This window comes from Arvicanthis niloticus, chromosome 3 (assembly GCF_011762505.2).
Source record: "Arvicanthis niloticus isolate mArvNil1 chromosome 3, mArvNil1.pat.X, whole genome shotgun sequence".
Lineage (NCBI taxonomy): Eukaryota > Metazoa > Chordata > Mammalia > Rodentia > Muridae > Arvicanthis > Arvicanthis niloticus.
Window position 1 is genome coordinate 42,265,399 of NC_047660.1, and position 23,014 is coordinate 42,288,412.

The 23,014-nt window shown below is 40.7% G+C and overlaps 1 protein-coding gene across 4 annotated transcripts in view; it reads right to left on the reverse strand.

Annotated features, from left to right (window-relative positions):
• Positions 1 to 23,014, reverse strand: part of Epsti1 (epithelial stromal interaction 1) — a 98,265-nt gene that overhangs the window by 72,413 nt on the left and 2,838 nt on the right. For all 4 annotated transcript variants that reach the window (XR_013109251.1, XM_034498220.2, XM_076930691.1 and 1 more), the window contains exons 2-3: positions 3,086 to 3,144; positions 1,365 to 1,448 (exon numbers count right to left, since the gene is read on the reverse strand). Coding sequence is in view for 3 of the 4 variants with exons in the window: in XM_034498220.2 (XP_034354111.1) it covers positions 1,365 to 1,448; positions 3,086 to 3,144 (143 nt within the window). In the remaining variant the exon portion in view is untranslated. The remainder of the gene's footprint in view (positions 1 to 1,364; positions 1,449 to 3,085; positions 3,145 to 23,014) is intronic.

Sequence of the window (23,014 nt, forward strand, 5' to 3'; positions counted from 1 at the left end):
TGAGTCGGGATGCCTTTCTAAGTTTCAACTCCTCGGTGTTTGTGTTTGGGAAAGGAAGGTTTCACACACCAGGATGATGAAGAGCTTTAATGACAATCACCCCTCAATGTGCACTCCTAGGAGCACAGGAGAACCTGAGGATATCACACCAGTCTGTGGCCGATGGGTTCTTAGGACGATGTGGTTGATGCTGGCACAGAGCTATGTTAAAGACTAAGCCTGGGCAGGGAGACCTTGTCTCTGAAAAGAAAGTGGCTGCATCACAGATGGCATGTCTTCCTGAGTTGGAAGGGAACAGATACAATGCTGTCGTCTGCAGTTCTAAGAGGATCTCATGAAAGAATATACATCTAAAGTCATCCTGGAGGTGACCTGGAGTGGTGGCCAGTACCTAAGACTAAGCACTAATTACTGGAATGAAACTGTCTCAAAAAAACAAAGAAGGGGGAAAATCCTATAATTTCTTACTTTACCTCAAAACCATGGGAAAGGCCCTTGAGAGGACCTGTCAAGGAGGACAGGTTTGGACTATATTTTTCAAGTCTGGCTTAGTCAGCTAAAGGTGTAATGTGTGGAGTTACATGTATAGTTCTATATCTTTCATTCATTAAGAGATTTCCAAAATTAGCTTAACCACCCCCCACCTTATATCTCTAAGACTATTGTGGTGGGAGGTGGCTTCTAACTCAAAGTATCTTTGTAGTAAGTGGAACTGTGTCAAGCCTCTATGAGCTAAGCTGTGGCTGGCTGTGAAGAGAAGGCAAGGCAGGAAGCAAATGGATCCCACTGGGGGATAGGGGCATCCCCTCTAAAGGCCTGAAACCCCACACAGGAGACCTAGACAGTCCATCACCCTGGCAGCACCTGCTCTGCCAACTCAATCCCCCAGCCCTAGCATGAAAACCCGAGACATCCATCTTTATACCCACAGCTGGGTCCTCAGCTTACTCTCATTCTGTGGTCCCAACTGACTCTCCCTTCAGTTTCGTTTCATCAGCATCTAACTGCCAGGGTGGATACACTGCGATGGCCTTCCCTTGCATCCTAACTAGTGCTGTGGCTGGGCATATGCAGCGCCCCAGGTAAGCTCTCTTCAGAGCTGATCATCTAAGAGGCTCTAAATTATTTGCCAATTAAGCCATCACTATTCCCACACATCTGTGGCAGATGCATTTGCTCCTTACATAAAACCTGAGACAGCAATCTACCTGCACATTTGAATGTTTCCTGTCAGATGAATCCCATCTCCAGCAGAACTACCATAGAACAAGCCTTCATGTGTGAAGGAAAGCAGATCCAGCCTGTCTCAGCAGGATCTGCCAATGACCCTGCCTACCCGCTCTGGCTTTCTGTTTACCACTCACCCAGGCGTTGTGGCACCATGTGGACTGGTTTTGCCCTGTTCTGTTGCTTCCACCTCTCCAGGTCTGCCAGTTCTTGCTCAGCAACTAACCAGGAGAGAAATAGCAAGTCATCGATTATTAGTGTTTGAAAAGAAACCTAGTCATTCCAAACATCAAAACACCCAACAGGCACCTGTTAATGAGTTTTCCAGAATGAAATGAAAAAAATGACCATGAAAAACTTATAACCCCCAGCCCTCCCTGCCCCCCAGTAATTCAAGGCCCACCCCTAGCAGCTCCTAAGCGTCCTCACAGAAGGTACAAATTTGAACAACAGCTAAACTCTTACTAACACAAAGAAATATAGTTTTCCTTCCAACACCGACATTTTTAAACCCCATGAATTATTTCAAAAGGTTTTCTATAGCAAATGTGTGCAAAAACTAGAATATTCATATGTCAATAAGATCCAGGTAAATATACATCCCCAAAGAATTCTGATGCCTGTGTTTGCTTTATTTCTAACATTTCTCAAGCTGGCTGCGACTCTGAGGAAGGAGGCTCTGCCCTGTGTGTTGACACCCTGCTTTGGGTCTTGGTATTCTTCACTGCCCAATATTCAGTGCTTGAGACAGCAGGGGGCGCCTGGGAGATTTAGTTCTTTTGCTCTGGCATATAACCTAATCTCCTAGTTAGACTGGATTGCCCCAAAAGACCATTAATAAATCTCCAAATTAGTAAAAGAAAAGTTCTGAAACACTTCAAAATCCAGATAATGCTGACTCCTAAGTCCTGTAAGATGTTGAAACCTTGGGGTTCTGTTGGATAAATGTCTGCAGTTCCCACAGTCTCTGAAGATCACTGTCATTTGCTATACTGATTCACTGAACCACCCAGGTTGGTATTTATCCAGTGTGGTCCCTTTGGATAACTACTTTTCTGGCTGTGCCATTATAGCCTCATTGGCCACTGAATTCTCTGCCAATAACCTAAAAAGGGAGAACACAGAATCCTGGAGCTGGAAGCATGGCCGACATGGACAATCACACGACGTCATATCATCTCCCCTTGCAACTAAATATAATGCTACAGTGTCAGAAGGCAGCATTTGTTATTTACTGTGCCTCAATTAAACCTGTTACTCATGCCCTAAGTACAAGGAGTACAGACAAAGATTAAGGCGTGCTCCCTGCCCTTCAGGTAATTGTCTAGAAAAAAAAAAAGTGATTATACAGATTGTATAAGCTAAGACTGTAGAGGGTAGATTGACATATCCAGAAGGATAAGAATACAGAGGTAAAAATAAGTCCGTTAAGGAGGAACGGAATATATATATATATATATATATATATATATATATATATTCCCTCATAATCTTTTTGATATATAGCTTGTCTATTTCAAAGGTATTCATAGCACCATTAAAATATCACCACCAACTTACTTGGCATATGAGGGACTGGATCCAAACTTTAACAACAGGTGTGAAGTTGTTTAAACCCAAGGAAAATCCAAAACTTACAGTCCCTCATACTATGAGTTCTGTTACCAATGTAGAGAAACAAATTTAGAAGTGCTAACAATAGAATAAATTTTACAAGTGTAATTAAAACTCTAAGGGTTATTTTTTTAAGACCTCAGTAAGATACCATGAGTCTCTATAAATAAGAAAATAAAAATACTTTAAAAAAAACAATTATAAAGAGGAGTGTTCTGAGTGTCGGATGAAAGCATGCACATACTTCTCTGTATCTTCTGCCTTCGGCTCTCGTTCGGTACTATCAAGGTGTATGTGCTTGCACTGGAATGAAAGGAAAACAGTGGTTATCATCATGACAGTTCCCTGAGGAATCTAAGGCACCAGACCATCTTCCTTCTGATACCATTACACAGGTATTGAAGAAGACAGACTTTCTAAAGAGCTTGCTCTGTTCTCTGCTACCTCCTAATCTAGTTGAAAGACACAAAGCAATGGGCTGGGTCACTAGCTCCTGCTGATGTCCATCACCACTGGTTTGGGGAGACTGTCCTTGTAGGGTGACTCTCCTCTAGGTGACACTTGCCAATCAATCCTAATAAGACTTATTGTCTCTTGTAGGCCCACCTTAGGAGAAAAAGAAAACACTGGGGCATCTGGTGTGTTCTTTGTTCATACAATCAAGAGTCCAAGTTACTTGCCATCCAGCTACATCTTCTTTGTGACCCATGTGACTAGTCTACTGGTCACATAAGCCTTGATCCCCCAGCCTCCTTGCTTTCCTGGGGACACAGGCTGAACATAAATAATCAGGGGCCCAGGGAATCACAGACACTTTGAACATGGAAATCAAGGAAGAATTTCTTTTTGTCAGTTTTACCTTTGTTCTTTCTTTAGCGGGAGCAGTCTAAACATGTGAGTGTATACTTGTGTGCACTTGTCTGCGCGTGGGTGTGTAAGGAGCTGAGGTCGACATTGGGTGCCTTCTCTTTCTCAACATCTTATTTCTTTGAAATGGGATGTCTCTCTGAAGCTGGGATCCTATTTTGACTAGACTGGCTGACTAGAGGGCCCCCATCCATCTGTATTCTTTCCTCATCTCTCCCTTGAATCTCTGAGGTTAGAGACACACTGGTCCATGCTGGGCTTTTCCCTGGCTGCTGGGAATCCAAAGTCAGGTTTTCATGTGTGCACAGCAAGCACCTTGCCCAATGAGCTATCTCCCCGGATCCTTTTGTGTAAGTGAAAATTTTCCACACTTAGATACCAGGAATAAGTGAGATACATAAAACACAGTGAACCTTTAAGGGCAGAGGTGGATTTCGTTGGTATGTATTCCAGATCTATGGCATGGTGCCTGGCACACAGTGGCTGCCTGAAGAAGTATAATGTCATAGATCCCAGCTGTGAGCCTGTGCTGGAGTGGCTCTTTTTGAGCCAATGCACATGGTCCCACCAGAGCACGAACACTTCATAAAGCAAAAATATAGTACAGCAGTAGACTGCAGCATACATATGGGAACAGTTTGGGAGAAAATGCTGTGGATAAATGCAACCAGCTTGTAAATATATGTTTAAAACAAAACCCTAGATACTCTTAGAAGTCTCTCCTCCACCTGGGATGTACCATTTCTAAGGGCAAATTAACAAAGACAGAACAGTAGAGGCCAAAAGTGCTGATTAACCAAAACCATTTTTCCTTATCTCGTTATTTTCTGTGCTGCCAGCCTTCAGCCAGCTTCACCCTGGACTTTAATTTTAGACTTGTAATGTGAGGTGTGCAACCACCTTTGCATGCAAATGGGGCTGCTGGGTGCCCAATTACCTAATGTATATCAGCAGATGGTGCGTGGGTAGCCTAGCTTGCATACGGCGATATGAATACAGAATTAGGAGACTGCCACTGGAAATTAATCCCTTATCTGTTACATAGTCTTTGATCACCCTGAGAAAGACTTTTTCGATCCTCAATTGTCACTACTTTATAGGCGCTGAGGATGCTGCAATCCTGTGAGTAGTATCTGGGAATTTCAACAGGATGCAATGTTGAGCCATTCTACGGAGCCCTAAAGCTGAAATGCAAGGCATTGGATTTAAAGGCCAACTGTGAAATTGCTGCGCCGCTCTCAGCGCTGAGGCTGTGACGCGGAGTCTAGGCCGGGGATTTTCCTATGCTGCACATCAGCCACTTTTAACCTTTACCATACATCAGAATCACCTGGAGGGCTTGTTGGCAGGCTTGTTAAAGGGCAAAGTTTCTGATTCAGTGGCTCTTGGGTGAGGCTCAATAACAGGCATTTTAAAAAAACATAGGCTCTGGATGGATGTTTGCCGTGGTTAATCTTCATTGTCATCCTTACTGGATTTAAAATCTTCTAGGAGAAATGCCTCTGGACCAGTCTGCAGGCATTTCCCAGAGGGTTGACTAAAGAGGGAGTGACCCACCCTGGATGTGGGTAGAATAAAAAAGAGAGAAGAAGAAAGCATGCAGAGAGCCAGAGCTCATCTCTCTGCTTCCCAACTGCAGGCTCAGGGTGGCCATCTGCCTCCCACCAACCCTTCCTCTTTTAGTTTCATCTCGACCGCAACAGGAAAAGCAACAATACAGTGCCGCCCAACGTACTACACTTAAAGAACCTCTCCTGTAGGATAATTACACCTTCTGTGCTTCAGATATGGTTTGTCCCCACCGAGACTCCATTGTATTGGTGTTTAGAGCAAGTAGGTCCTTTAAGAGAAGTTACTGGCTGTGGGGACACCATTCTTACAATGAACTAATGGATTAATGCCGTTGTCACAGAAGTGGGTTGGGCATCACAGGACTGGATTAGGTAAGAGTATTAAGTATTGCTGTAACACAGAACTAGTCAACTGCTTGATCTGCACATACCTGCTACCCTCTTCTACCTCGCCACCTTCCACAGCCAAGGGTATACAAGTGCTGATACCATCCTCTTGAGACTTTCTGGCCACCAAGTTTGTGAACCAGATGAATCTCTCTTTTTAAAATACATTACTCTCCGTAGGTGTCTTGTTATAGCAACATACAAGCACCAAGAAACTATCTTGGGATAATTTGATGAAAAGATTACCAAGGTCCTGTATACACCATTAATTCCAGCACTTAAGAGGTTGAAGCAGCTGATCTCTGTGAATCTGAGTCCAGCCTGGTCTAGAATGAACTTCAGACCAGCAGGGCTACATAGAGAAATGCTATCTCAAAAAAAAAATAAAAAAATAAAAACAAAACAAATCTACACACACATACACAAACCATTCAGAGATTAATAAATTTTTGATAAACAAACCAATGTTAAGCCATATGCTAAAACCCACTAGATTAGCTAAACAACAGGGCTAGGACTCGGAAGTCACAGCTTTTAATCCATATCAATTAGCTGTAGCTGATTTTTCAACTTAACATAGAAAGCTTAAGTTGTGTCTTTTGTTAACTTCAACCCCAGCCCCTTTATGAATTAGTCAGCTCAGTAACTAAGTCATAGTACCTTCATGCAGACGTGTCATTCATTGTACTTTGTTCCAACTCATCGTCCTCCTCCACCAGTCTCTCCCTTCCCAGATGTTTCTCTCCTTTTCCCAGTTGCTCACTCATTTTGCTTCCTCATTACATGTATTCGATTTTCCTATTTCCTACTTCCCTTAGAATTTCTAAATGCAGATACACACACACATATATACATATACACACACACATATATATATATACATATATATGTAACACATATATATACACACACATACACACACATATATACATATATATAACACACACATATATACATATATAGTAACACACATACACACACATATACACATATATATTCATATATATATAACACACATATATATAACACACACATATATACATACACACACATATATATACATATATATAACATACATACAAACACATATATACATATATATATGTACATATATATGTAACACATATATACATATATATGTAACACACACATATATACATACACACACATATATATACATACATACACATATACATATATTCATATATATAACACACAAATATATATACATATACATACACACACACATATTCTACCTATGAGAGAAAACTTAAAAACTTGCGGCATTCTGGGCCTGGCTGATTTCATTTGATGCAATGATTTCTAGTTGAAATCATTGTCCTGCAAATGTCTTGAGTTTTCATTAGGGCTTCATAGACTCCATTGTGTGTATGTTCTATTTTTCTTTCTTGTGATGATGAATAAAAGCTGGCCTCATTTCCTGTAACTTCAGCCTCTTAAAATACTTCCAAACAATATGAACACTTGGCTGAAACCTATTACAAAATTACAATGCTAGACTTACAGGGCGTGGGAGAGGTGTCAAAGCAGAAACAAACCATTTCCACCAACCTTACACATTACTTGGGAACAAGTCAAGAAGCCAACATAACTCAACTACAGGAAGATCTTAACAAGTACTAGAGTGAGATGATCTAAGTCGTCAGAGACGTAAGCAGAGGAGACCCACAAAGAACCCAGGACAGCATCAAACTTCAGAGAAGAACAATGCCACGCTGAAGACATGGCAAATGAGTTTGCTAGGACTATTTTACAGAGAATGTCCCCGAGCCCTTCATTCTGCTTATAAAAATTTCAGAAGAGAGTTGGAGGGGAAATTCTGTTTATGAAAGACTGTATATGTATATTATAGTCTCTAAGCTGATTAAGCCTGGTGAGAGAACAGTAGCATCTGTCAATCACAGAAGACATGAGACTCCTAGGTCAGAGACAAAACACTTACCATCCATTGCACAGGAAACAGTGTAACCTGACAGGACTATTTACACCTTTCTTCTTCTCAGTCTCCACGTCTGAGGAACTGTCCTGGAACAGGGCTGCACAGTACCCATACACATTGTAAATGGGGAAAGAGAGAAAAGATAGCTAGCAAGCCCTGAAAGTAAAGGTTTTAATCAAAAGCATTTTTGCCTAATACTAACAATGGCCCTGGTAATATGCATTTTATGTGAGAGAATGCCTTAGCAATATTTTATTGGCTGAAAATGTCAAACTGAAAACATCTTAATATGAGAAAGCACTGCCAAGTGCTTTAGTTTTTATCTTTCCTTTTTGCAGTAGGAAGAGGCGCTTAAGTCTAAGGCTATGCTTTTTATTTTTAATATTGTGTGGCAGAGTGCAAGGCCCAGAGAGATCAAAAATACTCATCTCTTCCCTCTGAACTTTTTTTGACATGAATAGCAAGTATAATTTATTAATGTTCTCAACCAATTAGTTTCCACCCACAGCAGACCTTTGCCAGTTAGCTCCGTGGCATTTGCTTCACCAAGTGGACTCGGGAGCTGCGGCTCCAACAAGCTCAAGCTACCTAGATTTAGCATTCTGGTCATTTCCTAATGAAGCAACATGCAAACTGCCGAAACAAATATATATATTTGAAAATGAGTTTCCTTAATTATCTCATTAAAATTTAATGAAATATCTGTTGGTGAGATTGTTTCCAATTTCTAACAGCGCACTTCCATGAGACAGAGAGATGGCCCTAGGAGACAACAGTCTAAAGCAAAGATAAAGATCTTTTCTATGCTATTTCTTAAAGAGGGAAGAAGGCTAGTGAGGAGTCTCAGCAAGTAAAGTGCTTGCTGTGCAAGCATCAGGATGTGAGTTCAGAGCCCCAGAATCTGTGTAAAAAGTCCAGAGCAGTAACCCCAGTGTGTGAGGAAGTGGAGACACTCAGCTCCCTAGGGTTTGCTGGGCAGCCAGCCTAGCCAATTAGTGAGCCCCAGGTTCAGCTACAGACCCATTTCTCAAAACACATAATGGAGAAGCAATTGCAGAATATATGTCTACCTTTGGCCTCTACACACACACACACACACACACATACATACACACACACATGCATGCACACACACACTCACATACACATTCTCTCACACACAGACACACATATATATACATATTTTAAAAAATGTTTTGAGGAAAAAGATGTGCAAGCCATTCCATTGTGGGGCTCTAGGACAGGTACACAGGGGCTTCTTCTCCCATGTACACTTATGGGCCATTTTCATGGCATCTCATCCGTAAGCACTCTATGAAAACTGCTGTATGCAGGCTGTGAAAAAATATATTGGCTGGCAAGGTGTTACATACATGTATCCTCCCAAGTGTACAGACTGTACCCAGTGTAATTTAAATTTCTAATTAGGACCAGCATTGGGTTGATTGGAGAAACGAAATGTACTAGATAGCAGAAATTCAGGGAGGGATAGATGAGTGGATTGTAGGCAGCTTCAAACTGAATAATAGATGTGTGGAGTTTACTCTCCTAGTAAAACCCGCCTAGATACTCTAATGGAGACTAGGAACTAAAAAGGCCGACTCAGGGTGAACGTGCAAAGAAGAGCTACTCTTCAGAGCAAGACTAGAGGCCCTGCTTCCCAGTGGCAGCATCCAGGAAACAGAGAATGTGTGAAAGAAAGCCCTGATGTACAGCAGGCAGGTGAGGAGTATATAAAAAGCACTCACCCCATGTTGGGATGCTTGGAGGGCTCTTTCCTCCACTCATTAACTCACATCCACTCAGAGTTTTGTCCTGTTTTAACAAGGTTTCACTTCTGTTCTGTGCCTAACTTGGGAAGCATGTGCCTCCATCTCTAGCAGCTGCCATGACTATCACCTAACCCATGTGGGGTGGGCCGTGTAGGGTGTCATGGTTTTTGGTGTGGCATAGGCCTTGAACCCTGGCCTCAATGGGGCAATGGCAGGTGTTCGGCCATGCCCCCAGATCCCAGGATCCTGACACTCAGTCTAAGACCTCCGTTTGATCTGTGCCACTCAGTCACAGCCCCTCCCAAAGAGGTGTCACCAGCACAGGTAGAGGGCGTGACTACAGGCCTCAGCCCTAGAGAGATTTCCATATTAATGAGTTACCTAAAGGCCAGAGGGCTTAGTTAATTAAGTATTCTTTTCCCAGTCCCTCCCCCCCCCCCATTTAAGTCAGGTTCCCCCTGGTTTAAATGGGGGGTGCATATCCAGACCATCTACCATCTGTCATGTCAATAAAGATCTTGGAATCCCGGACTTTCTCCTGTCTATTGGGGCCCATCGTGCGTTCCACCCACCGGTTCCCGCAAACCCGCACCATGTTTTTCTCTTACACTCTAAAAGCATTGCCCCTGAGCTTCCTTTTGAGTTCCTTTCTAATTTCTTTTATTAAGAGTCTAAGAACCCCAAAAGTGAACCCCAATTTCCCTGGTGAGTGTTATAGCTCAAGAAAACTTTAATCTCATATACGATTTATCAATGGGGAGAAGAACTGGGGGAAGAAAGGCACCTGATAGCTATATGGGACTCCATGCTGGTTTTGTTAGGTGGTCTTTTATGTGGAGATACTAAGCTTATTATGTTCACTAGTTTACATTTGTATTTTGTGCATGTGCTTTGCTTGCATGTATGCTTGTATACTGTGTATGTGCAATTCCCGAAAAGACCAGAAGAGGTTGTTAGAGGAGCTGCCACTTAGATACTGGGAATTGAACCCAGGATCTCTGGAAGGGCAGCCAGTGTTCTTAACTACTGAGACATCTCTCCAGACCATGAAGCTTATTATTTTTAACCAATATAACTCGAACTTTTTGAGGCATTTAAGTTGTCAGGGTTCTTTTTCAAACAGTCTAAATTCTCAAGCCAAAAGTCCAAACAAGATAGTGCTGGCTAGATCACCCTTGACCCCGTGGTGTCTTTCTGCTAGCCCTGATCCGCATTCCACACTCTGGTGTGGATGGACTCATGGAGGTTATTTCAGTAGTATTTACCCACTGACTTCTGTTGAAAAGGAGAAAGAGAACACACTAGGTAAAAAGAAGTAAGAGCCAAGGGATTTTTGTATCTTGAAAGCCTTTGTGCACAATGGAAAATGACATGTACGCATGCACATAAATTCATGGCCTAGGCACCCCATGTCTTGATAAGATACGACCAGTTTACACCGATTAGAAAAACACACCCTACTAGAGATTCATGGCTTGATACATATTTTATGCTTATATTACTAATTTAACTGAGACAAGACGGGCAGCTGAAATGCACAGCTACAGAGTGTGGACGAGAGATGTTACGCAGCTTCACTTAAAATCATACTCAATAAACACCATACACACACAAAAAGAAAGCTATCCAGAACAGTTAACACTGAAGATACAAAGAATATTTGTGAAAGAAATTAACGCTATAGAGAACTGCCATCTTTGAGATTGGGACCAATTGATAGGTAGATTTATAAAATGTAAATTGCTTCCTCGGAAGAAATGTGTGTTTTCAGACCATGTGTCAGGTGTGAGATTTTGATGTAAGAACTACAAGCTAATAACCAGCCTGTGACTACTTCCTGGACACTGACAGAAGACCACCAGGCTCCTGGTCAGAGACAAAAGACTTCACTCCTCTGAACACAGCCCACAGCACGGCCAGCAGCCACTTCACGCAGCTCTGACACTGGGTCTGATGGGGGCATTGGGCTGAGTGCTGAGTACCTGGCATGTTTGCCTCGCAGCTGAGAAAAAGAATACTTAGATTTTTCTTTGTTTTGTGAATCAGGGTCTCAGGATCAGCTCAGCCTGGCCCTGTTCTCCCCATTCTACTGCTTCAGCTTTTATGGAGCTTGAATTTCAGGTATACGGCGCCATGCCCAACTAATCTATCATTATTACAGTGGGTGGTCAAACAATCTGGTCATTGTCTTAAAAAGAGTGTGCCTGTCTCCCAAGGTTTCAGTAAGACAGGCATCCCTAGAAGCAGCCAGGTTAGCTGGTCAAAAGAGGGTATGAGTTAATTTTGAGGTCCTCAGGATGCTGGATGAACACTTCAGCCTAGGACTTCAACACCAGCTAGGAAGTATAGTAAGTTTTCCCCCCTCAAAAACAATGATGAAAATAAAGAAAGTAAGAATGTAAGGTTAAAGTTTAAAGAGAGGAAGCACTGGGCAAAGGCTGCCTTCTAAGGAATAAGTCAGTGGAGCAGACTGGTAGCTGTCCCACAGCTTTTCCAGGATAAACAGGCCATGCCCTTTCTCCTTTTGATTTTCATCCAACTTAAACTAAGACTTTTTACGGGTTCCCTTTAGCACATAAAACCAGAATCCCCACATCTAGTGATGTATATTTCAGTCCATTCAAAGAGTACTTGAGTGAAATTCTTATTTTTAATTTTTAAGGGATTTAATTTTTAATACAAGACAATGGAGAAAATAGCATTTAAAAGTTAACCCCACTTCTCAAAGATTACAATTATGTTTTATTTGGCTGAATTTCCATTCAATCTATATTCTCTACATTTTTTTTTCTTTGCTTTCATTTGAGACAAAAAGATCTCGTATGTCCCAAGCCTGGCTTCATGCTTACCAAGCAGCTCAGGCTAGTCTCAAACCCACCACCATCTTCCTGCCTCAAATTCCCAAGGATTATAGGTGTGTATCAGCACACCCAGGTATGTTCTCTACATAGCTTGTAATCATATTTAAAGTACAGTTTTGATCTTATTTTCTGTTTTAAATGGTTTCTCTGTTAAATTATAAACATTCCATGCTTAATACTAAATGGCTGTATAACATGTCCTAACAGAATCAAGCTATTTCATTTGCTTCAAACAGTCACAGTTATAAAAAGTCCTATAGTTTGCACCAAACTAAGCTTTGCACAGAGCACTGTCTAGAAGACCCTAACAGACCTCTAGAATAATCATCTGGGCTCAAGAATTTGACCCCATTTAGATTCTCTTCCATAGATCGGCTCCCTACTTTCATTTCCAAAGAGCCACAGATACGTCGATCTAGATCTTATGATTGGTCTTCATTCTTCCACCTACAAGAGCTGATGGCCCCTCCCGATGTATCTTCTCTTCCTCAACATTCCTGGCTAAAGACTATAGTGCCCAACCTTTATAGCTAAGTGCTACCGAGGGATTGATTTGGGGCATGGACATATCAGTAGAAGTAATGAGAAAGAGACTTTTAACTGGAGATGGGATGGTTGGGTTTTGGGTTGCATTTCCCTTCCTGAAAGGGTTGAGGTGAGAGTTGGTGCTCAAATGGCTAAACAGTCTACCTGCCCTCTAACTACAAAGCCACCGCATTACTGCTGACCTAGAACCAAACTGCCTGGTCAAGCCTCATCCCGCTACTCCCTAACTCACAACTTTGAGCAAACTACTTAGTTGCTCTATCTTCCCCTCCATCCCTCATTTTAAAAACGGGGACAATTATCCACTTCAGAGGTAGGAAATGCTTCAGATAACTTCAGGGTCCAAAAAGATGGCTAAGCAGGTTAAACATGTTTGCCACGTAAACTTGACGATGGGCGTTTGGTTCCTGTAATCCGTAGTGGAAGAAGAAAACAGCCAAAAGTATCCCTGACCTTTGAACACACTACACCCATGAAATAATAGCAAATTTAACTTAAGGGGAAATAATATCAGAAAGTAACAGGAGCTGGAGAAGTGGCTTAGCTGTCAAGACTGTCCTCTCCTGTTGCTGAGGATCTGAGTTCAGGTCTCAGCACCCACACACAGTGGCTCCCAACTGCCTGTAACTCCAGCTCCAGGAGATTGGGTATCCTCTTCTGTCTTTCATATGTAATATACATACTTATATACACGCACACATACACATAGATAAAAATTTAAAAGTTAAAACAGAGCAACACTGTTCTACTATCCTTGCCAAGTTTTTGTACCAGCCCTAGTTTGCTACCTTCAGGCATCGCTTGTAGGAAGAACCTAAACAAAGCTTTGTTTTAGAGTGCCAGTGTGAAAGATCTGTTTTGCATATACTGTTGATATATATGATATATATGATGGCTGTTTTCAGTACTAGACCCTGACCCATCACTAGTCCATCTCCTTCTCATGCTATGAAATAATTCCTTTCTGTATCTTTTTTCACACACATAGTTTTTCTAAATTCTTTTCATACCTCTGGTTCTGGTTCTTCACTCTAATAGCTATGGCATAGTTTCTTGATCCTTTTCCATGTGGCCCAGGAGGACTAAGACCCATTGCATGAAACAAAATGGTGTATGAGAAAGATAACTTTAAAGATTAGTAAGTGTTATTACCGCGCAAGCCGCAGCATAGTTCCGAGCCCAGGCTTTGCTCCTTAATTTATTGAAATAAAATAGACCTACAATAAACTGCAAAACCTTAAGCACATAGCTCTGTGAAAAATCTTCCTTTAAGTCCTCTGGGTTCCAATAAGGAAATGAAAACAGAAGCAGAGAAACAAAACAAGCTTTAGGATGTTACCAAGAAGTATTCTTCCCCAATTGTTTACTTTAAAATTCTTTAGAAGCCTTGGGCTGGGGTGGGTACTCCACTCAGGGGTAGAGTGTCTGTCCAGTATATACTGGGCATGGGTTCCATCTTCACAGCACACATACATAGATAAGGCCATGTTAATAAGACAATGACCATCACTCTCTGCTTGTAGTCATTAGTTCTGAATGCCTTACAGAGTTATTTCTCTCTCCAAACCACTGGGTCATGATGGTATATAATCCCTAAACACTCTAGCATGTACCTCAAAGGGGGAAAAAGAATTATCCTATTCATACATAAAAACATCATCATACCAAGGAATTTACCTAATTATATTCACATTTCAAAATTTTCACGTAATTCTTTCTTATTGTCACCTTATCCTGGAATCAGTCACAAATTTCACAGTTCTCTGCAGACTGTTAATCTAGGACAATTTCCTTGACTTTCTCCCTTTCATGATTGGCATCCTTAAGAAGTCTGCATACATTGTCTCAGAAAATGTCTCATGATCTGGAGGCAGGGGTGGTTATTTTGGAAAGGATTAATACCAACCAGCGCTCGAGAGGCAGAAGCAGGAGGCTCCTGCGTTCAAGGACCTCAAGGACAGCCTGGATTGTACAGAGCCCTATCTCAAAAAGCGCAAAAAAAAAAAAAAAATGTAAGAAGAAAGAAAAGATTCATCACCATCTCTTAACAGTGGAACTAAAGAGCACCATTGGTCTGTCTGTCTTCTTTTCTGTTCTGTTCTTTTCTTTTCTTTCCAAGATGTCTTCCTACTGATGTAGTCCAGACTGGACTTTAACTAATGATCCCCTTGCCTTCGTGTTCTAAATGTTAAGATATGAGCCACCACACCCTGCTCTAGCCCTTGGATTTTAAGGTGATGGAAAATATCTTGAATTTTTCTACATTACTTTAATAGATTGTTTTTTAATCTTCACATTTGGAGGGAAAACTGCAAACATTGCAGAACAAAGGGGCTGTCATGACTGATTTTCTGATAAAGAACAAACCCTCCTAAGCAGTCTGTTCCTTTTGATTATTTTCTTCTCCCAAGCTTTTGTCTCAGATTCAAATACATTCTGAATAGATGCAATTAACCTTAACAATATCCATAACCTCACGGCACTCTACTGACTTTGAAGTGAGTCACCTCACTGTGTAATTGAGCTAAGCTTCATTTTTTCTCATTTCTGCAACACTTCTACTCATTATTATAGGTATTATGCATTTCGGGGCTCTAGTCATCCTGTTGATTTATTGTTTCACTGTTGCAGCTGTCAAAGGCTTTTTGAAAAATGTCCATTCTTTTTTGATGATACTGTATTTGAACAAAAAAGATTGTTCCCCAAGACTTGGCAGATCACAAATGCATACACCATCAAGGAGCAGGGGCTAGCACACACACACAAAAAGTTGGAAATTCATTATAACAGGACTGTAACTTATACCCTCTTCCATACACAGGAAGTTTGATCTACTCAAACTAAAAACTAAAATGCCTTTCTTTCCATCTGCTCTAACAAATTCCTCTGCATTGAGCTGTGCTTTTCACACTGTAGATGGTAACCCACTAATGCTTTATGCAATCATGCAATGAATTTACTTTTAGTGAACAAGAATAGAAAATGGGGACTGGAGTGATTACTTAGTGGGTAGGAGCAATTACTCTGCTATCATGAGGACCTTAGTTCAAATCCCCCCAACACATATGTAAAAAGCTAGGCATGCTTCTCTGTATGTCTGTGATCCCAATTTTGAGGAGACAGAGGTGGGAAGGCCCACAGAGTTCATTGGCTACCTTGCCTAGGCAAAAATGTGAACTTGTAATTCAGTGAGAGACCCTATCTCAGAGTGGTAAGATGGAAAATGATAGAGAAACGCACCCAATGTCCTCTGCTCTGGCTAACCCCAAGTATATGCATGCATGTGCAAACTCACATGTGTGTGCCACACACAAAAAAGAACAGAAAATGTGAGCCAGGCAGTGATGGCACATGCCTTTAATCCCAGCACTTGGGAGGCAGAGGCAGGTAGATTTCTGAGTTCAAGGCCAGCCTGGTCTACAGAGTGAGATCCAGGACAGCCAGGACTACACAGAGAAACCCTGTCTCAAAAAACAAAAACAAAAAAACAAAAAAGAAGAACAGTGAGAAATGTTTTGTGAAAAATTTCATATATATATATGTGTGTGTGTATATATATATGTATATATATACATATATATACATATATATATACAAAACTTCATACATACTGATGAAAAATTTTCTGTTATACATACATATAACTTCATACATACTGATGAAGTAGAAGTATCTGGTTTCTTTAAAAACTCAGTTGTGTCAAGTGATGTTTCTCCGGAAGTTGTCTTGTGAGAGGGCAGGAGATGTTTTACTGAAACAGACACTTGAGAGGGCATGTGATGTTTAGAAAGAATATAAATAGAACCCCACAGACACTGAAAGTTTGCTCTTGCATTGCAACACTATGCGACACTTTGCTGGTCTTCACTGGTCTTTGCTGATCTTCTCTTGTCTTGACTTCATAGAGAGAAACAGGCCAAAGAACCTGTGGTATTCCAGCAGATTCTGGCCACTTCCACTGACTCGTATGGATTTGGTGGAGCCTTGCAGTTTCTGCTAGATTGTGCCACTGCTACTGATTGATATTTGGTGTTTGCTATTGGACTGAACTGCTGGTATCCTGGCAATGAAGAGTGGAATTGCCCTAAAGAACTACTTCTAAGCAGGTCTACAACCCTCTTTTCTTATAAACCTTCTTTTTCCTCTACCTCTGGTCAGTGGGCTAGAAGGGAGGTTGAAGCATTTAAGAACACTAAATAAAGAAGGTTGAGAAAAATCTAAGCCTACATACTGATACATGTTCTAGATCATCGCATCAAACAAATCATTCAATGTAGGCTTTGATCAAAAGTCACCATGTACTTGAGGTTGCTTAGAAACAATGACAAGTTACTTGAACAGGAGGTCACCAATCTGTGTAGCATCTGTAGACAGCATCACCAAAAAGGAGATACACACACACACACACACACACACACACACACACACACAAACACACACACATCTAAGTCATTTAGAAAATAACTTAGAAATACTGATAGGATTCAGGGCACATTTTTCCAAAATATGGCACCTTGGCATTTAAGAAGATAGAAGCAGAAAGATCTGTCTTTCCCTGCCCCTAAAAGTAGACCATGATGGACTTCTCTAACATGAAGAAGCTAAATGAACAGGCCTCCTTTGTTTCATAGATTATTAGTTCCTAACCCTTTCCAATCCATCACATAGCTGCAAACTCTTCACCTTTCATCAAACCTATGGATGAAAATAAGGTATATGATTATCTACAAAATGTCTCTTACAGGGACATGCTTTAGTCACTTGGTGCCTAGCTTGTGGCAGTATTTTATTTTTAATTTTTAATTTTAGATGCTTACTTTTTATTTTATGTGCTTGTTGCCTTTATAGAAGTATGTGCACCCCATGCATGCCTGATGCCCTTGGAGGTCAGAAGAGGATATGAGATCCTCTGAAGCTGTGGTAACAGATGGTTCTAAACCATGATGTAGATACTGAGAACTGAAGCCAGGTCCTCTCCAAGTCAAGTGTCCTAGAGTGCTGTGCCATCTCTTTACCCACTTGTGGCACTGTTTTATAGAGCATAAAATCTTTTTTTTTTTTTTTCTGGTTTTTCGAGACAGGGCTTCTCTGTGTAGTCCTGGCTATCCTGGAACTCACTCTGTAGACCAGGCTGGCCTCGAACTCAGAAATCTGCCTGCCTCTGCCTCCCAAGTGCTGGAATTAAAGGTGTGCACCACCACCGCCCAGCTAGAGCATAAAATCTTTAAGAGATGGGACCTGACTGGTAGCAGTATGGTTCTTGTAGCAAACCTGTGAAAGTTATGGACACTTCTGTTCTGATTCCTGTTTGTTTGTTTGTTGTTTCTTGATTGTTGTTTGTTGTTTGCTTCCATCATAAACTCTACCTGTCATGAAATTGTCCCACCATGAAGTACTATACCCTTTGAAACCATGAGCCAAGGTTAATCCTTAAGCTGCTTTGGTCAAGCAATTTTCATGGTAAGGAGAAAAGTTATCAATGTATAATATTTCCCGGTATCTTTGTGTTCTCATTTCTAAAGGCTCCTGTGTCACATGTAACTTACTAAATACTTCTTTTCTCTTGTTAATCTTACTTTCTTATAGATGCCTCTGCCACTAACCAAGGAATAGGTATAGAAAGAAATTGTCTCTCTTTGCAAAGCTGTAAGTACCACATTACTGCTTCTATATTACTACTCTCTTTGACCTACTGAATTTTTCTTAATATGGTCATAAAACAATAAATAAACAGGTAGATGTCACTTCCTTCCTCAGCTCCTGAGCAGATTCTACTTTGGTGGAAAGACCTAGGTTTGAGTTCTAGCTACTGATTAAGAAAAGCAATGGAAACTTGGGAAACTCATTTAATCTTCCAAGACTTACTTTTCTCATCCATCAGGTGGTAAAGTGTTTATTTTGAAGATAAAATTCAATAATGTTCATGTCACTCTAAGTACAAGATCTAAATGCATAGTTCGGCATATGGGATATTTGAAATACTTCTTTTTCTTTTTAACTATTTGTTTTGGTTTTTTTCTGGTGATATTGGCTTGGCCTTAGGGCTTCGTGTATACTAGAAGAGTACTCTACCACTGACTTGTAGTGGTAGAGAACTTTCCTAGTGTACAGGAACAACCCAACTGATTGTTATTTTGGTGCTTGTCTTTTTTCTTTTTGCAATTATTTTGAGGGTTACTCAGCTTATTTGAGGATATAGCTAATCGGCACTGTGCTACTCCAGTATTACAATGTTCTAACACATTCATCATTCCAAGGATAAGCTGTGCAAGAGGAGCTCAGCTAATTAGTTTGCTATTAGAATCTGGTAGTAGTTGAGGTACCTACCCAGCTCATTGAACTGCATCATTATCATTAAGAGTTAAACACTATCTATTACGTTACAAACTTTCTAACTGCTTATGGGCCGTGTCTAGGAGTTTGAGTTAAACAATCCCCTAATGAATAGCCATCTATATTGATCCATTGGGAAGATTGCTCATTAAGACAATCTTTGAGCTCTCCCAGTGTAGTATCCTTTCATAACATTAAGAGAAACTTCTGCACTATCCAGTTCTCCATTTCCAGGAAGAATAAGCCCACTGCTTTCATTCCATTTAACATCTACTGGCAAAAACTTACTCTCTTTTAATCATAGGGAGACAGGAAATTGAAATCTGGAGCACTGTAGTGGAGAGGAAATAGTAAATTGGTTTTTATAGGCTCTAATAACTACCAATGTGTTACTTGAAAGCTGGGGTTGGTGGAGCATGTCTGTAATCTAGCTGAGGCAAAATGATCACATGTTCAAAGCCAGTGTGGGCTACATAATGAGTTCAGGGTATTGTGGGCTACCTGGAAATATTCTGTCTTTAAAAGCCAAAACAAGCAAGCAAAGAAGGAAGAAAGAAAAAAAGAAAGGAAGGAAGGAAAGAAGGAAGAAGCAAACCTCATATTTTGTTTTTTTCCCTGTCACTGTGACAGGATAACATGACAAAAATAACTCAAGAAAGAAACCATTAGTCTTAATTACTTTTCTATTGTCATGCCAAAACATCATGATCAAGGCAATGTATAAAAGCAAACATTTAATTTGAGATTCACAGACCAAGGTTAGTAGAGTCCCAGACCATCACGGCAGGAAGCATAGCAGCAGGCAGATAAGAACAGCACTGAAGCAGTAGCTGAGAGTGACTACCTGAGAGGCAACAACCATGAGGCAAAGACAGAGGCAACCTGGAATGCTATGGAACTTTTACACCACAAAGCCCACCCATAGTGACACCCCTCCTCCAATAAGGTCACACCTCCTCATCCTTCCCCAAAAGTTCCACAGATTGGAAATAAGCATTCAAAAATATGAGTCTATAGGGGCCATTTTCGTTCAAACCACCACAGGTTTATTTTGACTCCCAGTTCAAGGCTAAAGTCTTTCACAGCAGGGAAATGGAAGCAGTGGGGACAGCTGATATCACTGCATTCAGTCAGGAAGACTAAAGTAGTGAATACTGGTTGGACTTAGCTAGCCTCCTCCTTTTTATGCATCTCTCTACCCAAGGCCAGAGCACAATGCTACCCTCCTTTAGGGTGAGTCTTCCCTCCTCAATTAACCTAATCAAAATAATTCTTCGCAGGTGTGCCCAGAGGCTAATCTAATTGAATAATCCTTCCCAGGTCTAACTGCAGGTTTGCCTCCTAAATAATTTCAAGCCCTATCAAGTTGACAATCATCATCACTACCTACAAAACAAGCATATATACACATACAGCTCATTCTCCTAGAGGTCTCAGTTTAAATATCCTATCTTAGGAAATGCTTTCCTGCCTCGAAAACCAGCTCAGATACTGGCGTTCCTTTATAGCACACATAAAGATTTATTTGTGTAATTATTGCAAAAGTATCTGTCCCATTAAATAGATTTTTAAAAAAGATTTACTTATTTTGTGTATATGAGTACACTGTTGCTGTCTTCAGACACACCAGAAGAGGGCACTGGATTTCATTACAGATGGTTGTGAGCCATCATGTGGTTGCTGGGAACTGAACTCAGGACCTCTGGAAGAGCAGTCAGTGCTCTTAACCACTGAACCATCTCTGCAACCCCATTAAATAGATTTTTTTAAAATCCTTATGAAGTTTGCTAGGTAGAAAATTGTTCCAATATTTTAAAAATATCCGGAGCTAGAGATCCTGTGTTACTGTCATGTTGTTAGTATGTGTAAAGCACTGTTAACACAGTAAGAGCTTCATAAGTATTTGCTGTGATTGCTGTTCAATCTTTAAGTCTCTGTAGTACTCCATCTACAGCAGAGCACAAATGTGTTATGGTAAGCCGAATTTGTGTATAAATTTTATTAAAGTTAACTACTGTATAGTAAAGTTCTACATGATAGATCCATTTTCAGAATGTCTTTTTACTTTTTTCCTAAACTGCATCAGGCTTTTATCACTAACACGGACAAGAGCCTATGGCCCACGATTGGGTATAATCAGGCTAGAAACCTGTACCCCTGATATCCATATGGCTGTAGGTAAAATTTGCTTAGAAGCAAGCAAAATAATAAAAGAGAGAACAAAAGATTGCTTTGGATTACAAGTTTATATATGCTTTTTGTTTCTTTTTAAATCTGTGTGAATAGTTTAGCACCAGGTAAAAATAACTATAAAAGCCAATATGAAATAATAAGCACTTGCAATAACTGAAATCCAAATACAGTTAAAAAAAAAAAAAAAAGTTACCCTACCTGGCGGTCTGTCACAGAGTAAGAATCCAGTTTTTAAAGAATTTCATTGATTTTTTTTAAACTTGTTGTCTTAGTTACTTTTCTATTGCTCTAATAAAGACCATGACCAAAAGGAATTGGAGGTGGGGAGTGAGCAGCAGTTATTTTGATAATATCTCCATGTCACAGTCTATCATCAAAGGACATGGTGGAACTCCAGGAAGGAACTTGGGAGTCAGGAACTGAAGTAAGAGGCCATGGAGGAAGTTTGTCCATGGCTTGCTCAGTCTCTTTTCTTATAGCACCCAAACCCACTAGCCCAGGGGTGATGGGACCCACCATAGCCTGGTCCTTTACACATCAATCATCAATCAAGAAATTGTGCCTTGCCCACAGGCCGACTTGTTAGGGGCATTTTCTCATTTGAGATCCCCTCTTCCCAAATGACTTATTTTTGTCAAGTAGACACAAAATTCCCAGCACAATTGACTTCCTGTCAACTTAATATGCAAACACATCAATGTTAAGCCAAAACCTTTCTTCTTGTTCCTAAGATGTCACTAATATCAATATTACAATACAAAGCATATTCCAAACTTTAAAAGTCCCACAAGCATTACAAACTCAAGCACTTTAGATTCTAAAAATGCCCAGTCTCTCTAAAATATCTAAAGTCTCTCTGAAACACCAGTTTCTCTAAAATTCCAGTCTTTCTAAAATTCAAATGTCTCTTTAAATTTTCAAATGCTCTATAAAAATCCAAAGTCTGTTAGACGTGGATTCCTGTGAAATAAAGAAAAAAGAAAGAAAGAAAATAAAAAATATATATACAATTTCTTAGATCTAAGAAGGAAGAATCAGGGCTTAGTCACAATCAAATCAAAACAAACCTGAAGTCCAATAGTATTAAAAGTTCAGCGTTTGGCTTCTGAGATCCCACTCACAACCCTCCAGACTCCAAAGGGTCTGGCCAGCTAGCTCCATTCTTGGGCGCATCCTCTGCAGCACACAGAGATTATCTCCTAGGCTATGGTTGACTTAACTGCAGCTGCTGCTGTCCTTGGCAGTCTTCCTATGGTACTGGCTTCTCCAAAGTGCTTGGGGATCCATTGGAACTGGGCTACACCTTCACCAACAACCTCTCCTGGACTCTCTTCAGGGACTCTTCCCCTGCCACCTAGTATTGTGCCTCAGCTTCTCTCCATGGCCCCTTCATGCCTCCAAAGTACCACATTGCCAGGTCTAGCTGTGAGCACAAAGTAAACAGCCCTGGCCACCTCTGGACCACAGCTTCTATGCCGACTCTGCCAAGATGATTCCCAGAGGATTTCACTTCTGTGATGCTGGTCTCTTTAATCATGGATAATCCTTCAGTCCCAGTATTGCTTGTTCCAGCAAAGCAAAGGTTTCCTTTTGGTAGTTTATAATTCAAAATTTCAAATGGCCTTGCTAGAGTCTTTAAAGGACTCTTAAATTTCCCTCTGATACCTCAGTGTCCCGCATCAG